The sequence below is a fragment of the Bos taurus genome, chromosome 15, assembly GCF_002263795.3.
Source record: "Bos taurus isolate L1 Dominette 01449 registration number 42190680 breed Hereford chromosome 15, ARS-UCD2.0, whole genome shotgun sequence".
Lineage (NCBI taxonomy): Eukaryota > Metazoa > Chordata > Mammalia > Artiodactyla > Bovidae > Bos > Bos taurus.
In genome coordinates, this window is record NC_037342.1 from 77,975,320 (window position 1) to 77,993,435 (window position 18,116).

At 40.8% G+C, this 18,116-nt stretch overlaps 3 protein-coding genes across 3 annotated transcripts in view; all 3 read left to right on the top strand.

The window, feature by feature from the left end:
* The window catches only part of OR4C45 (olfactory receptor family 4 subfamily C member 45), a 98,745-nt gene that overhangs the window by 16,256 nt on the left and 64,373 nt on the right, over window positions 1–18,116 (top strand). The gene's annotated exons all lie outside the window — the stretch shown is intronic.
* The window catches only part of OR4X17 (olfactory receptor family 4 subfamily X member 17), a 48,083-nt gene that overhangs the window by 16,256 nt on the left and 13,711 nt on the right, over window positions 1–18,116 (top strand). The window lies entirely within an intron of this gene.
* On the top strand, window positions 16,811–17,740 carry OR4X16 (olfactory receptor family 4 subfamily X member 16). The gene has a single exon (NM_001389848.1). It carries the CDS (start codon window positions 16,811–16,813, stop codon window positions 17,738–17,740), a length of 930 nt encoding a protein of 309 aa, NP_001376777.1.

Here is an 18,116-nt window from a genome sequence, read left to right on the forward strand (position 1 = left end):
ACTTAGTCATGGTGTATGATCTTTTTAATGTGTTGTTGGATTCTGAGTGCTAGAATTTTGTTAAGGATTTTTGCATCTATGTTCATCAGTGATATTGGCCTGTAGTTTTCTTTTTCTGTGGGATCTTTGTCAGGTTTTGGTATTAGGGTGATAGTAGCCTCATAGAATGAGTTTGGAAGTTTACCTTCCTCTGCAATTTTCTGGAGGAGGTTGAGTAGGATCGGTGTTAGCTCTTCTCTAAATTTTTGGTAAAATTCAGCTGTGAAGCCGTCTGGACCTGGGCTTTTGTTTGCTGGAAGATTTCTGATTACAGTTTCAATTTCCGTGCTTGTGATGGGTCTGTTAAGATTTTCTATTTCTTCCTGGTCCAGTTTTGGAAAGTTGTACTTTTCTAAGAATTTGTCCATTTGTTCCACGTTGTCCATTTTATTGGCATATAATTGTTGATAGTAGTCTCTTATCATCCTTTGTATTTCTGTGTTGTCTGTTGTGATCTCTCCATTTTCATTTCTAATTTTATTGATTTGATTTTTCTCCCTTTGTTTCTTGATGAGTCTGGCTAATGGTTTGTCAATTTTAATTATCCTTTCAAAGAACCAGCTTTTGGCTTTGTTGATTTTTGCTATGGTCTGTTTTGTTTCTTTTGCATTTATTTCTGCCCTAATTTTTAAGATTTCTTTCCTTCTACTAACCCTGGGGTTCTTCATTTCTTCCTTTTCTAGTTGCTTTAGGTGTAGAGTTAGGTTATTTATTTGACTTTTTTCTTGTTTCTTGAGGTATGCCTGTATTGCTATGAACTTTCCCCTTAGGACTGCTTTTACAGTGTCCCACAGGTTTTGGGTTGTTGTGTTTTCATTTTCATTCGTTTCTATGCAAATTTTGATTTCTTTTTTTATTTCTTCTGTGATTTGTTGGTTATTCAGCAGCGTGTTTTTCAGCCTCCATATATTGGAAGTTTTAATAGTTTTTCTTCTTTAATTGAGATCTAATCTTACTGCATTGTGGTCAGAAAAGATGCTTGGAATGATTTCTATTTTTTTGAATTTACCAAGGCTATATTTATGGCCCAGGATGTGATCTATCCTGGAGAAGGTTCCATGTGCGCTTGAGAAAAAGGTGAAATTCATTGTTTTGGGATGAAATGTCCTATAGATATCAATTAGGTCTAACTGGTCTATTGTATCATTTAAAGTTTGTGTTTCCTTGTTAATTTTCTGTTTAGTTGATCTATCCATAGGTGTGAGTGGGGTATTAAAGTCTCCCACTATTATTGTGTTATTGTTAATTTCTCCTTTCATACTTGTTAGCATTTGTCTTACATATTGCAGTGCTCCCATGTTGGGTGCATATATATTTATAATTGTTATATCTTCTTCTTGGATTGATCCTTTGATTGTTATGGAGTGACCATCTTTGTCTCTTTTCACAGCCTTTGTTTTAAAGTCTATTTTATCTGATATGAGTATTGCTAGTCCTGCTTTCTTTTGGTCCCTATTTGCATGGAAAATCTTTTTCCAGCCCTTCACTTTCAGTCTGTATGTGTCCCCTGTTTTGAGTGGGTCTCTTGTAGACAACATATGTAGGGGTCTTGTTTTTGTATCCATTCAGCCAGTCTTTGTCTTTTGGTTGGGACATTCAACCCATTTACATTTAAGGTAATTACTGATAAGTATGATCCTGTTGCCATTTACTTTATTGTTTTGGGTTCGAATTTATACACCGTTTTTGTGTTTCCTGTCTAGAGAATATCCTTTAGTATTTGTTGGAGAGCTGGTTTGGTGGTGCTGATTTCTCTCAGCTTTTGCTTGTCTGAAAAGCTTTTGATTTCTCCTTCATATTTGAATGAGATCCTTGCTGGGTACAATAATCTGGGCTGTAGGTTATTTTCTTTCATCATTTTAAATATGTCTTGCCATTCCTTCCTGGCTTGAAGAGTTTCTATTGAAAGATCAGCTGTTATCCTTATCGGAATTCCCTTGTGTGTTATTTGTTGTTTTTCCCTTGCTGCTTTTAATATTTGTTCTTTGTGTTTGATCTTTGTTAATTTGATTAATATGTGTCTTGGGATGTTTCGCCTTGGGTTTATCCTGTTTGGGACTCTTTGGGTTTCTTGGACTTGAGTGATTATTTCCTTCCCCATTTTAGGCAAGTTTTCAACTATTATCTCCTCAAGTATTTTCTCATGGTCTTTCTTTTTGTCTTCTTCTTCTGGGACCCCTATGATTTGAATGTTGTAGTGTTTAATATTGTCCTGGAGGTCTCTGAGATTGTCCTCATTTCTTTTAATTCATTTTTCTTTTTTCTTTTCTGATTCATTTATTTCTACCATTCTATCTTCTAATTCACTAATCCTATCTTCTACCTCTGTTATTCTACTATTTGTTGCCTCCAGAGTGTTTTTGATTTCATTTATTGCATTATTCATTATATATTGACTCTTTTTTATTTCTTTTAGGTCCTTGTTAAACCTTTCTTATATCTTCTCAATCCTTGTCTCCAGGCTATTTATCTTTGATTCCATTTTAATTTCAAGATTTTGGATCAATTTCACTATCATTATTCAGAATTATTTATCAGGTAGATTCCCTATCTCTTCCTCTTTTGTTTGGTTTGGTGGGCATTTATCCTATTCCTTTATCTGCTGGGTATTCCTCTGTCTCTTCATCTTGTTTAAATTGCTGACTTTGGGGTGTCCTTTCTGTATTCTGGCAGTTTGTGGAGTTCTCTTTATTGTGGCATTTCCTCACTCTGTGTGGGTTTGTACAGGTGGCTTGTCAAGGTTTCTTGGTTAGGGAAGCTTGTGTCAGTGTTCTGGTGGGTGGAGCTGTATTTCTTCTCTCTGGAGTGCAATGAAGTGTCCAGTAATGAGTTATGAGATGTCTGTGGTTTTGGGGTGACTTTGGGTAGCCTGTATCTTTGAGCTCAGGGCTGTGTTCCTGTGTTGCTGGAGAATTTGCTTGGTATGTCTTGCCCTGGAACTTGTTGGCCCTTGTGTGGTGCTTGGTTTCAGTGTAGGTATGGAGGCATTTGATGAGCTCCTGTCAGTTAATGTTTCCTGGAGTCAGGAGTTCCCTGGAGTCAGGGTTTGGACTTAAGCCTCCTGCTTCCAGTTATCGGTCTTATTTTTACAGTAGTTTCAAAACTTCTCCTTCTATACAGCACCATTGATAAAACATCTACGTTAAAGATGAAAAGTTTCTCTACCGTGAGGGTCACCCAGAGAGGTTCACAGCGTTACATGGAGAAGAGAAGAGGGAGGAGGGAGTTAGAGGTGACTCGAAAGAGATGAGGTGGAATCAATAGAGGAGAGAGCGGGCTAGCCAGTAATCACTTCCTTATGTGCATTGCACAACTGGACCGGTCAGAGATGTTCACGGAGTTATACAGAGAAGAGAAGAAGCAGGAAGGAGAGAGAGGTGGCCAGGAGGATAAAAGGAGGAAATGAAAAGGAGGGAGACAGATCCAGCCAGTAATCAGTTTCCTAAGTGTTCTCCACCATCTGGAACACACAGAAATTCACAGAGTTGGGTAGAGTAGAGAGGGGTTAGGGAGGAGACACAGGCGACCTGGTGGAGAAAAAGGAGAGTCCAAAGGGAGAGAGAGCAGTTAAGCCAGTAATCTCGCTCCCTAGTGAAAAATGGGTACTGAAGATTGAGTTCTTAAAGGTACAAAATTGGTAACAAGTACATAAAAGCAAAAATTAAAAATCTAGAGTAGAGTTTGGAATTTCAAAAATATGATGTTAAAGAAAAGAAGGAAAAGAAAGAGAAAAAAGGAACAAACAAACAAACAAGGTCGCGAAAATTATAAAGAAAATATAGGTACAAAATTGATAACTAATACCAAAAAGCCAAAGTTAAAAATCTAGAGTAGGGTGGGGAGATTTGGGAGAATGGCATTGAAACATGTATAATATCGTGTATGAAATGAGTTGCCAGTCCAGGTTCGATGCACGGTACTGGATGCTTGGGGCTGGTGCACTGGGACGACCCAGAGGGAGGGTATGGGGAGGGAGGAGGGAGGAGGGTTCAGGATGGGGAACACAGGTATACCTGTGGCAGATTCATTTCAATATTTGGCAAAACTAATACAATATTGTAAAGTTTAAAGGGAGGAGGGAGGAGGGTTCAGGATGGGGAACACATGTATACCTGTGGCAGATTCATTTTGATATTTGGCAAAACTAATACAATTATGTAAAGTTTAAAAAAAAAATACAGGTACAAAATTGTTAAGAAATACCAAAAAGCATAAATTAAAAATGTAGAGTAGAGTTTGGAATTTCAGATATACAATGTTATATAAAAGAAGAAGAGAAAGAAACAGAGAAAAAAAAAGTCACAGAAATTATAAAAAAATATATAGGTACAAAATTGATAACAAATACCAAAAAGCTAAAATTAAAAATCTAGAGTAGAGTTTGGAATTTCAAAAATACAATGTTAAAGAAAAGAAGAAAAAAAAAAAAAACAAACAAGGTCAAAAAAATTATAAAAAATATATATATGAAGTTTGCTTTAATAAAATAGTGTCTTTTTTTTTTTTTTTGCAAAATAATAGGTTATCAAAGTGAAAATTAAAGGAATAATAGAGGACTTAAAATTTTTTAAAAAAATTAAAAAAAAAAGAAAGAATGATCATAAAAATAGTAAAAATATATCTAGGACTTTCTCTTGTTTTGTTGCGAGTATTGTGGGTTCAGTTCATTTTTGGCTAGTTCCTTGGTCCGACTTATATTTCTCAAGATCTATAGGCCCCTTCCTATGTAGTCGGTACTAACCACAGGGTTTTAATCTATTGCCTGTAGCTTCCAAGGTGGTTCCTTCTGTTATTGCTTCTTCTGTTTGCTGGTCTCTTCAGTGTCTGGTTTCTGCCCTGACACAAAGGGGACGGTGGAGGACACTTTTTTTTTTTTTTTAGGGTCACTTGTTCAGTCGCGCTGTGGGGAGGTAGGGACGCTGCAAAAAAATAACACTGGCGTGGGCTCACAGTGCCTCAGCCACACTGGGTCTGCCTCCCACTCACAGCGCGTGTAGCCTCCCTGCCCGCAGTGCTCAGGCTCTAGGTTGCTCCGCCAGGAACCATCCGTGGCGGGCCCTGGGCTGCTTGCACCTCCTGGGTCCAAGCCTCTCAGGTTCAGGCACTCGGGTAATCCTCAGAGGCGCAGACTTGGTTGGGCCTGCGTTTTGTGCCCTTCCCAGGTCTGAGCAGCTCAGGTGATGAGGTGTTTGGCCAGCACGATTGCTGTGACTTATCGCCTCCCCACCGCTCGGTTAACTGGTGCACCTTCTCAGGTGGATGTTGACCATCCAGACCCCCAAGAAATTTTAGTTAGCAAAAAAGCCTGCTTAAGTTTTATAGATGATGTCTCTCTGGGGCTGCGATTGCCCCCTTCCGGCTCTGGCTGCCTGTCACCGGAGGGGGATGGTCTGTAGCCCGCTGTCTCTGTTCAGTCCTTTGTTTCATCCGTAGGCCTGGCGGTGTCTTAGGTTAGGGCTGGCTTTTCACGTGGTAGATATCCCACAGTCTGGTTTGCTAGCCCGAATTATTTCACTCAGATAGCGCTCAGGGTATTCAGGCCAGATTCTTACTCTAAGCGATGCAGCCCGCGCCGCGCCTCCCTGCCCAGCCCCCGCTTGCTAGTGGTGTGTGCAGGCATCTGTGCTGCTTCTCTGCTAGGGGAGTTACCAGTAGGGCTCGAAATCTGCGGGTTTTAATTGTTTATTTATTTTTCCTCACTGTTATGTTGCCCTCTGTGCTTCCAAGGCTCGGCACAGATTCGGCAGTGAGAAGGTTTCTTGGTGTTTGGAAACTTCTCTCTTTTTAAGACTCCCTTCCCAGGACGGAGCTCCGTCCCTCCCTCTTTTGTCTCTTTTTTTGTCTTTTATATTTTTTCCTACCTCCTTTCAAAGACTTGGGTTGCTTTTCTGGGTGCCTAATGTCCTCTGCCGGCATTCAGAAGTTGTTTTGTGGAATTTACTCGGCATTTAAATGTTCTTTTGATGAATTTGTGTTGGAGAAAGTGTTCTCCCCATCCTACTCCTCCGCCATCTTAGCTGCTCCCTCTCTAAGACAGTTTTGCATCTCTGGTCTGATGCTTGTAATGACAACTATTGTTCTTTTTCTAATAATATTCCACTTACCCCTCAATCTTTGCAGATATTTATTATCCGCAATGAGTGAGGCACTGGGAATACAAATAAAAGTAAATTGTAATCACTACACTCGAGGTGGGGTCATAGTCCCGGGGGCTCATATATGCTAAATTGCTTCTGTCATGTCTGACTCTTTGCAACCCCATGGATTGTAGCCTGCTAGGCTCCTCTGTCCATGGGTGTCTCCTGGCAAGAAGACTGGAGTGGCTAGCTGTTCCATTCTCCAGGGGATCTTCCTGATCCTGGGATTGAACCTGGGTCTCCTGCACTGCAGGCAGATTCTCTACCATCTGAGCCATAGTGGAAGCCTTTATGAGGCTCTTAGTGTGATATTCAAAGGCTTGTTCAGGAAACCTATGACAGCCGGTGAATGTACAGGTATCTCATCTATAAAATGGATAATAGCACCCAATAATTCCTTTATTAGCACAATAGTTGTTGAAGTTCACTTTCTCTTTGGTTATGATATTCAAGGCACTTTACTCATATTCCTCATTTTGTGCTCTCAGGAGATCAGCTGAGTAAATAAATGTAGCAAGGTTGAAAGATTTACCCAGGTCACACAGTAAGTCTTGAGCAAAGTGGTGACCAGGATCATAAGCCTGCTTCCAGGGCTCTTACCACCTCCAGAGGACTCCATGACAAAGACTGAGTGCATGGCTACCAGTCAGGATGGACCAGGAATTTTGGGGACCAACAATTGATGGTTTCCTGGGATGCTGGGGAGCAGAGCTGGGGAGAATAGGTTGTTAGCATTCCACCCAGTAGTGTCCAGTCCTTGTCCAGCAGAACAGGGACTGTTCCACATTAATCTCCTTTGCTTTGCCCTGTTTAGACAGGGCTAGTTTGTTTAGGATGGAATTTGAAAAGCAGGGTTAGAAGTCCTACTGAAGCAACCATTCATGGATCATTTAATTCATTTGGGTCTCAGTTTCTACAAATACAAACGGAGACAGTAATAATACCAGCTTCACAAGGTTTCAAGGGGACCTTCAGGGCTTTATACATTCTTATATCAAAGAATGTTGTTCAGGGGTGGCTGCTACCTCTGTTCCTTTATAATGTCTTCTAATCCCTTTTCTCTTCCTATTCCTCACTTTGTCCCTGACCTAAAGCCCTCTAATAACCATATTGATTAGTCCTTCCTCACATGTCTGTTGATCACTTAGTATGTGATAGGTTTGTTCTTTTTTTTTTTTTTCCAATTTGTGTTTGTGTTTCTTCAATACAGGCAAGCACCCAGCTCTTTCTCAGAAAAGTAGCTGAGCTGGAGGAACAAGACAAAGGGTTTCAAGGTGTGAGTGTGGATTGGGGTGAAGCCTGAGATGAGGGTGTACATGAGACATGGACACCTATTATCAGTGCCCACCCCTGAATCCTCACTCCTCACACATTCTAGGTGGGGCCAGTGAAGTTTGTCCATGGGAACAGGTCTTGGACTTTCTACCACTTCCAACCTTTTTTTTTTTTCATTTCTGCCCTCTCTCTTTCCTAAGGCAAATACTTCTTCCCATTCTGTAGGTTGTCCTTCTGTTTTGTTTTATGGTTTCCTTTGCTGTGCAAAAACTTAGGCGTTTGATAGGTCCCATCTGGTTATTTCATCCCAAAGTCACAGTTCAGTTCAGTTGCTCAGTCATGTCCGACTCTTTGTGACCCCGTGAATTGCAGCATGCCAGGCCTCCCTGTTCATCACCAACTCCTGGAGTTCACTCAGACTCACGTCCATTGAGTCAGTGATGCCATCCAGCCATCTCATCCTCTGTCGTCCCCTTCTCCTCCTACCCCCAATCCCTCCCAGCATCAGAGTCTTTCCCAATGAGTCAACTCTTTGCATGAGGTGGCCAAAGTACTGGAGTTTCAGCTTTAGCATCATTCCTTCCAAAGAAATCCCAGGGCTGATCTCCTTCAGAATGGTCTGGTTGGATCTCCTTGCAGTCCAAGGGACTCTCAAGAGTCTTCTCCAACACCACAGTTCAAACGCATCAATTCTTCGGTGCTCAGCTTTCTTCACAGTCCAACTCTCACATCCATACATGACCACTGGAAAAACCATAGCCTTGACTAGATGGACCTTTGTTGGCAAAGTAATGTCTCTGCTTTTGAATATGCTATCTAGGTTGGTCATAACTTTCCTTCCAAGGAGTAAGCGTCTTTTAATTTCGTGGCTGCAGTCACCATCTGCTGTGATTTTGGAGCCTAGAAAAATAAAGTCTGACACTGTTTCCACTGTTTCCCCATCTATTTCCCATGAAGTGATGGGACCAGATGCCATGATCTTTGTTTTCCGAATGTTGAGCTTTAAGCCAACTTTTTCACTCTCCTTTTTCACCTTCATCAAGAGGCCTTTTAGTTCCTCTTCACTTTCTGCCATAAGGGTGGTGTCATCTGCATATCTGAGGTTATAGATATTTCTTCCGGCAATCTTGATTCCAGCTTGTGCTTCTTCCAGCCCAGCGTTTCTCATGATGTGCTCTACATAGATGTTAAATAAGCAGGGTGACAATATACAGCCGTGACGTACTCCTTTTCCTATTTGGAACCAGTCTGTTGTTCCATGTCCAGTTCTAACTCTTGCTTCCTGACCTGCATACAGATTTCTCAAGAGGCAGGTCAGGTGCTCTGGTATTCCCATCTCTTTCAGAATTTTCCAGAGTTTATTGTGATCCGCACAATCAAAGGCTTTGGCATAGTCAAAGCAGAAGTAGATGTTTTTCTGGAACTCTCTTGCTTTTTCCATGATCCAGCGGATGTTAGCAATTTGATCTCTGGTTCCTCTGCCTTTTCTAAAACCAGCTTGAACATGTGGAAGTTCATGGTTCACATATTGCTGAAGCCTGGCTTGGAGAATTTTGAGCATTACTTTACTAGCATGGGAGATGAGTGCAATTACGTGGTAGTTTGAGCATTCTTTGGCATTGCCTTTCTATGGGACTGGAAGTCCCTATCACAAGGACTGTTCAACATACACAAATCAATCAATGTGATACACTTCATCAACAAAAGAAAAGATAAAAACCACATGATCATTCATTAGATACAGTGAAGCATCTGATAAAATTCAACATCCATTTATGTAAAAGCTCTCACCAAAGTGGGTATATAGGGAGCATATCAAAATATAATAAAAGCTGTTTACAACAAACCCTCAGCCAACATAGTACTCAGTGGTGAAAAACTGAGTCTTCCTGTTAAAATCTGGAAAAAGACAAGGATGAGCACTCTCACCACTTGTTCCACATTGTATTGGAAGTCCTGGTTACAGTCATTAAACAAACAAACAAAAAAATGGAATATTACTCAGCCATTAAAAAGAATACATTTGAATCAGTTCTAGTGAGGTGGATGAAACTGGAGCCTATTATACAGAGTGAAGTAAGCCAGAAAGAAAACCACCAATACAGTATACTAACACATGTATATGGAATTTAGAAAAATGGTAACAATAACCCTATATGCGAGACAGAAAAAGAGACACAGATGTAAAGAACAGACTTTTGGACTCTGTGAGAGAAGTCGAGAATGGGATGATTTGAGAGAGTAGCATTGAAACATGTATATTATCATATGTGAAACAGATCGCCAGTCCAGGTTCGATGCATGAGACAGGGTGCTCGGGACTGGTGCACTGGGATGACCCTGAGGGATGGGATGGGGAGGGAGGTGGGAGGGGGGTTCAGGATGGGGAACACATGTACACTCATGGCTGATTCATATCAATGTATGGCAAAAACCGCCACAATATTGTAAAGAATTAGCCTCCAATGAAAATAAAAAAATAAAAAAAGAAAGTTATCCAAATTGGAAAGGAAGAGGTAAAACTGTCATTATATGCATATGACATGACACTCTGTGTAGAAAACCCTTAAAACTCCACAGAAAAACCTTTAGAACTTACAAATGAATTCAGCAAGTCAGCATATAAAAGAATACAGGAATCTATTGCATTTCTTTAGATGAACAATGAAATATCAGAAAGAGAAAGTAAAAAAACAATCCCTGTTAAAATTGCATAAAAAAAATCATAGGAGAAAACTCGACCAAGTAGGTGAAAGACTTATATGCTGAGAACTATAAAACACTGATAAAGGAAATTGAAGATGATTTAAAGAAATGAAAAGATATCCCATGCTCCTGGATTAGAAGAATTAATATTGTTAAAATGGCCATATCACCCAGAGCAATCTACAGATTTAATGTGATCCCTGTCCAATACATGACATTTTTCATGGGACTGAACATATGGAAGTCCCCTGCTTTCATTGTATTATTGTTGATTTTCCCCATTAGTATTAGCTTAACATATAGGATTGGCCAGAAAATTAGTGTGAGTTTTTCTATAAAATCTTATGGAATGAACTTTTTGCCCAACAAAATATTTAGGTGTTTCAGTGTTAGTTGCATATATATTTACAAACACTACACCTTTTTGATGAATTGACTACTTTATTATTATCTAATGACCGTCATCTCCTATTCCAGTTTTTGTCCTAAAGTCTCCTTTGTCTGATATAAATATACAGCTATTCTGCCCTCTTTTGGTTTCCATTTGCATGAGCATTTTTTTTCCACCCCTTTACTCTTGAGTGTGGTGGTGGTTTAGTCACTAAATCATGTCCGACTCTTGTGACTCCATGGACAGTAGCCTGCCAGGCTCCTCTGTCCATGGGATTCTCCAGGCAAGAATACTGGAGTGGGTTGCTATTTCCTTCTCCAGGAGATCTTCCCAACCCAAGGATTGAACCCAGGTCTCCTGCATTGCAGGCAGATTCTTTACCAACTGAGCTACGAGGGAAGCTCTTCTCTTGGGTGTAGATTTTCCTAAATCTATTGTGTAACAGCATATAACTGAGTGTTCTTTTTATTTTTTTAAATCCTTCCAGCAACTCTGTGCCTTTTGATTGGAGAATTCAATCCACTTATCCTTACAGCAGTCATTGAAATGTAAAGAATTACTATTGCCATTTGATTGTTTTCTGGCTGTTTTCTAGTTGATTTTTTGATTCTTTTGCTGACTACATTTTTGAATTGGTAACTTTGCGTGGTGTTGTGCTCTGATTTCCTTGCCTTTATTCTTTTTGAATCTACTGTAGGTTTTGCTTGTGGTTACCATGAAGCTTACATGAAACAGCAACACAGTATGTCGATGGCAGCTTAATTCAGTTGCATACAACAACTCTACCCTCTTACGTCTCCTTTAATGTCTTTAATGTTGTAATATGCCTCTTTTTATATTGCATATTCTTTCACAAACTACAGTAGTTGTGGTTATTTTTGATACTCATGTCTTTTAACCTTTATACTAGAGTTAAGCGGTTACACACCATTTGTTACAGTATTAGATTTTCAGAAATTGACTATACATTTTCTTTATTCAGTGTGTTATATATTTTTCATATATTTTCATGTTCTACCTAATGTTTTTTACTTTAGCCAAACAAACTGTCCGTATTTCTTGTAAGATAGGTGGAATTGAATTTTTTTAGCTATTTGTCTGAGAAAGTCTTTTTTTCCTTTATTACTGAGTGATAACTTTTCTGGATAGAGTATTCTGTGTTGGAAAAAAATTTTTTTTTGTTCAATAATTTCAGAATATCAATTCATTTTCTACAGGCCTCTAAGATTTTGGCTGAGAAATCTTTTGATAATCTCATGGAGGTCCTTTTCAGGCTTCAAACTTCTTTCCTCTTGCTGCTTTTAGGATTCACTCGTGACTTTTACAATTTTATTATAATGTGTCTTGAGAAGGTAATTTTGGATTGGCATAATGAGTTTTGTCTGCCTCTTGCCCCATACACCTGTGGATGAGACTCTTCTCAAGTTCCTTGGCATATGGAGCTGGATCCCACATGTCCCATAGATGGACTTCTTCATGGGTAGATGCCAAATATTTATTGTTAAATGAAGGGAGGAGACAAAAGTGAGGGTGTCTTAAGCCACCATGATGCTGCTGTCACTCTATATTTTCAGGCATTTGAGGCAATTCAGTCCTTCTGTTTTAAGGCTCCTTTGGCCAGTTTTGCTTAATAGTTTTTGCTTACCAGGCACAGTACTTGGCACAATATAGCTGCTTAATAAATATTTGTTACATAGATATTGTCTGTAACATAGCACCTCTCCTGTTTTTTATGCTAGATATGCTTATATGGTTGACTCTTGAAACACGTGGATTTGAACTATGCAGGGCCACTTATATGAGGATTATTTCCAATAAGTATATTGAAAAAATTTTGGAGATTTGTGACAGTTTGAAAAACTTTAGAGGAACCATGTAGCATAGAAATACCTTGAAAATTATGAAAAAGTTAGGTATGTCATTATTAAAATACACATGAATAGATATGAATCTACCATTTGCTACAATTAAATATATACAAATCCATCACAAGCAGTGAAAATTTGTCAAAAATATGCACATTTAATATTAATATTAAATATTGGAAGCTTTTATGTAATTATTTGCTAATCTTCTTCCTAGTGCTTTTTTTCAATATAGAGAATAATGATTAATTAGGGTTTGCATTCTCAAAGCGATTGCATTAAAATCTTTAAAACAATCTTAAAATATATCATTATAATTTTCTCCTTAATTATGAGTTGAAATTTCTCATCTTGTTTCAGCTTTAATTTTACTCAAGACTGCATTAATGACATTCATGAATAGCACTGGTGTAGAGTACATTGATTCTGCAAAGTGCCATTATGGCATTGGTAAAACATTTTGTTGCAGAGTCAAAGCAGATTAATAAACTCATATGCAATCAAAGTCCAGTTTTAATAAACACCAATTCAGATTTTTGTTTCCTCTTTAGCAGGGTATCTGAATAGCAATAGTATTGTGATTTGGCTCAGATAAGCTATGCAGTAGAGGCTATCCTGTGCATTATAGGATGTTTCTTAGCATCTCTGGCCTCTGCCCACTAGATGCTAATAACACCTCCACCCCTGCAGGTTGGTTCAATGAAAAATGTGTCCAGATATTGCCAAATATATTCTTGAAGGCAAAAACTGCTCACGGTTGAGATCTACTCTTCTGTACCCTCATCCACACCAAAGGCCAGTAGAAGTGCTATCTCAGTTTACTGACACCACCCATACCAGACCACCTGATCTGCCTCTTGAGAAATCTGTATGCAGGTCAGGAAGCAACAGTTAGAACTGGACATGGAACAACAGACTGGTTCCAAATAGGAAAAGGAGTACGTCAAAGCTGTATATTGTCACCCTGCTTATTTAACTTCTATGCAGAGCACATCATGAAAAACACGGGGCTGGAAGAAACACAAGCTGGAATCAAGATTGCCGGGAGAAATATCAATAACCTCAGATATGCAGATGACACCACCCTTATGGCAGAAAGTGAAGAGGAACTCAAAAGCTTCTTGATGAAAGTGAAAGAGGAGAGTGAAAAAGTTGGCTTAAAGCTCAACATTCAGAAAACGAAGATCATGGCATCCAGTCCCATCACTTCATGGGAAATAGATGGGGAAACAGTGGAAACAGTATCAGACTTTATTTTTCTGGGCTCCAAAATCACAGCAGATGGTGACTGCAGCCATGAAATTAAAAGACGCTTACTCCTTGGAGGGAAAGTTATGACCAACCTAGATAGCATATTGAAAAGCAGAGACATTACTTTGCCAACAAAGGTCCGTCTAGTCAAGGCTATGGTTTTTCCTGTGGTCATGTATGGATGTGAGAGTTGGACTGTGAAGAAGGCTGAGCGCCGAAGAATTGATGCTTTTGAACTGTGGTGTTGGAGAAGACTCTTGAGAGTCCCTTGGACTGCAAGGAGATCCAACCAGTCCATTCTGAAGGAGATCAGCCCTGGGATTTCTTTGGAAGGAATGATGCTAAAGCTGAAACTCCAGTACTTTGGCCACCTCATGCGAAGAGTTGACTCATTGGAAAAGACTCTGATGCTGGGAGGGATTGGGGTCAGGAGGAGAAGGGGATGACAGAGGATGAGATGGCTGGATGGCATCACTGACTCGATGGATGTGAGTCTGGGTGAACTCCGGGAGTTGGTGATGGACAGGGAGGCCTGGCGTGCTGTGATTCATGGGGTCGCAAAGAGTCGGACACGACTAAGCGACTGAACTGAACGGAACCCATATTCCTTGGACCCATCCTTTGAACGGTGTCATTTCATGTAAAGTCAAATATCTGAGTTCACGATAAAAGCTGGATCTAACTGACCTCTAAACAGCATGGAGCCCCATAGCCTAAGTACCCTGTGAACACTGGGTGAAATTAATTTACCATTCCCTATTGATATCTGGAGTTATGTTACCTATGAGGAAGTTTGAGGTGTTAGTATCCAGGTCCTGCTTCCCATGAGGTAGGTGCCTGATTAGGAAGGGGCCAGGCATGGGTCTCTGGGGACCAATCTTCTCTCACTTGATCACCATGCCTTCCTCCCTGGTATCTCTCAGCTACGTGAACTCAGGCTGAGTCACCAGGATTCTTATATCTCTAGGGAACACAAGGGAGGCAAGTTTACTCTGCTCTTGTTTTAAATCAGCAGAGTGGACCTTCTGGCTTAGTCTCAACATTCCCAAGCCTGAGGCTGCAGAGGAGCGGATTCTCCATCTGGTGAATCCTGAGATGTATGAGCTCTCTTTGGTTGCTTGGCCTTAATGGTTTTAGACTGAATAACTGGGAAACTGCATGCTCTAGGGGATGTTCTTGGGGGTATTATTTGCCTCTCTGTGGTCAGAACAGAAAAAAGAATTGTGGTGAGACAGTAAACACTGGGGTGAGTTTTATTTTGTGAGCATGTGATGGTTGCTTTCAAAATTTCACTTTGAAAGCAAAGGGAATATTGTAAGACATCCATGGCATTTTACAAAGTGCTTCACATTGATCTGGTCTCTGCCTGAGGCAAGCACTGTGCTAGACACGGGACACAGGGATGGAGAATACATGGTGTTAATCTTTTGTTCTTTCAACATTTAATGAATATTTACAGTGTACCAAATACTGTGCTCAGAAGCTAGGAAAGATCTGTATTTCCTGCTTATTCTATGCATATTCACTGAGTACTGTATTGTGATGGATATTCAGTTGGCACCAGAGATGGAGTGTTGAGCAGCTTATAATCTCTGCCCCAGTAAACTCACAATTTAGTGGAGCAGATGATCACAGAACACAGTTATAAGTCAGTGTGTAAGATGCTGTGATTTCAAAATGTCTTGAGAGAGGAGGTATCACTGACTGTAAGGGTCTATAGATTGGGAAATGGATTTCCTATGTCTGAGAAGCTTCCAAGGCAGCACAGTATATGAATACTTAACTTCTTCTGGGATGGGCTAGGAGGGAGATATATGGCATCTGATTGTGAGGTAGGTTTTATCTCCATGGAACAGTGTGGATTTGAGTCTCTGAGAGGGTAACTAACTTTCTAGATTAGTTACCACCTGTAGTAATTGGAATGTGAACCTAGGAGTCCAGCAGTGGTTTCTTCTAGGAGTGATTTGGTAAAATTCTCAAAAGATCTGAGGGTTTAGTGATGGTTTCTGCAGTCATAAACTCTATTGGTGATTTCCTTATAGCGGTGACTTGTGATAGTCCATAATCATCTGTTGCCAGTGTTCAAGGAAGGATGCTTTGTGGTGTGAGTGGATGTCACATGACTCCTGGTCTCAGGTGCCCTGGAGTCCACCTATAGAAGGGACCATGTTGATGCAGTTTGATCTCAGTCACCTTGACCACATCCAGCATGGGTGAAGATAGTCTGCTAACCAGTCAATGCACAATCGTGGCAATGTTTTGAGGTGTTGGAAGGCCTGCCTTCTTATAAGGATGTGTCATAGTCGGCATTTTGGGTGGAGAGTGGTTTGTACTTCTGTTGCCACTGAGGGACAGAAGCCAGAAAGAAGTGAAGGTACCTGTAAAGAGAAGAATTGTGAATTGATTGAGCTGGAACTTTTGCAAGGAACTAGGTCACCTGGTGACCGAATGTAGAAGCAGATAATTAAGTGAAGAAGCAGAAATAAGAGACCATGCTGAATGTCCAGGGAAATTTCTTCAGAAGACCCTGAAGGGTATATGGGAAGGTGAGACTCCTATTCTGAAAAGCAGAAAGGGAGAGGAGCAAAAGGAAGTAGGATGAAGGAAATCTGCAGGCGAAAGACAGAAGCACTCAGTGGCAATAGAGACAGTTACTATGGACACAGCAGTGCTGTACCTGCTGCCCTACGTCATCCAGTGAGGCAATCAGTCTCCTAATAGACTTCTCCTAGTTCAGCCTCTGGTCCACTAGTCCAATTTCTGCATACCAAGCATACCTGCATACCAAGCCTTTGGGTCCACTAACATTTTTGATGATTACTCATTGTCTGTTGAGCAAACCCCAAAGTCCATAATAGTCCTTTGTGAATTGGTACTAGATCCTGTCTCCAACTTTATGGTTGCTATTCTTCACTTTACTCCAGCCTCGCTCAAATTTCTATAGTTTGCACTTCCTCCATGGCTTCCTTGCAGTGTTCTTTCCTTCTTTTCTAAATAACTAAATCCTACTTATCATTCAGTACCCAGCTCACAAGCTTCTCACACTTAAAACAGATTGTTATGTAAATTTCCCACTTAATGTAGGAGTCTTGTTTCCTGTCATTTCAGATCACCCTTCCAAATTCCTGCCTCCTGGTGGCTGTATCATGGCTAAAACACACAATGTGACAGAATTCATTTTCCTGGGACTTTCTTCCAATCCAGAGGTGCAGAAAGTCTGCTTTGTGATGTTTCTGCTCCTGTACACAGCCATTGTGCTGGGGAATCTCCTCATTGTCCTCACTGTCATGAGCAGCAGAAGCCTTGGTTCCCCCATGTACTTCTTCCTGAGCTACCTGTCCTTTGTGGAGATCTGCTACGCCTCGACGACAGTCCCCAAACTCATCTCAGATCTGCTGGCTGAGAGGAAAGCCATACCTCTGTGGGGCTGCATGTCACAGTTTTTCTTTATCCACTTGTTTGGTGGCACTGAGGCTTTCTTGCTCACTGTGATGGCCTATGACCGCTACGTGGCCATCTGCAAGCCCCTCAGCTACACCACCATCATGAGCCGGCAAGCGTGTGCCTTCCTGGTGGGAGCAGCATGGGTGGGGGCCTTTGTGCATTCCTTGGTTGATAGCCTTCTCGTCTTCCGCTTGCCCTTCTGTGGCCCCAATGTGATCGACCACTATTTCTGTGACGTGCTTCCCCTGCTCAAACTTGCCTGCTCTGACACCGTCCTCATTGGTCTTCTGATCGTTGCTAACGGGGGGACCCTGTCTGTGATCAGCTTTGTGGTCCTCTTAGCCTCCTATGTGGTCATCTTGCTCCATCTGAGGACTCGGAGCTCCGCGGGGCGGCGCAAGGCCCTGTCCACCTGTGGGTCCCACGTCACTGTGGTCACCTTGTTCTTTGGGCCCTGCATCTTCATCTATCTGAGACCTTCTACCACGCTGTCTGTGGACAAGACGGTGGCTGTGTTCTACACGGTGATCACCCCACTGCTCAACCCTGTCATCTACTCCCTGAGAAATGCTGAAGTGAAGAAGGCCATGAAGAGGCTGTGGGTCAGAGCAATGAAACTAGAAGAGAGGTAGAGGCTGAGCTTGGTATCTTGGTATTAACATCCATCACCACAAATAGTTACATATATTATATATATATATTACATATATGTAATATATATATATATATATATATTTTTTTTTTTTAACCTTGTGAGAATCCATTTTCCCCCCCCAGTCCAGCTGTGTTGCTTGTGGCATCTTAATTTCCTGAGCAGGAATGGAGACTGCATCCTCATCATTGAAACCATGTAGTCCTAACCATGAGACTGTCAGGGAATTCCTCTTCTTTTTTAAAAATCCATCCAGCAAGTCTGTGCCTTTTGATTGGAGAATTCAATCTATTTATCCTTAAAATAATCATTGAAATGTAAAGCCTTACTGTTTCCATTTGATGAGATACTTTCTG

Excerpts from the sequence above, each read along its gene's own strand:
- OR4X16 (NM_001389848.1), top strand. The coding sequence starts at position 16,811 with ATGGCTAAAACACACAATGTGACAGAATTCATTTTCCTGGGACTTTCT.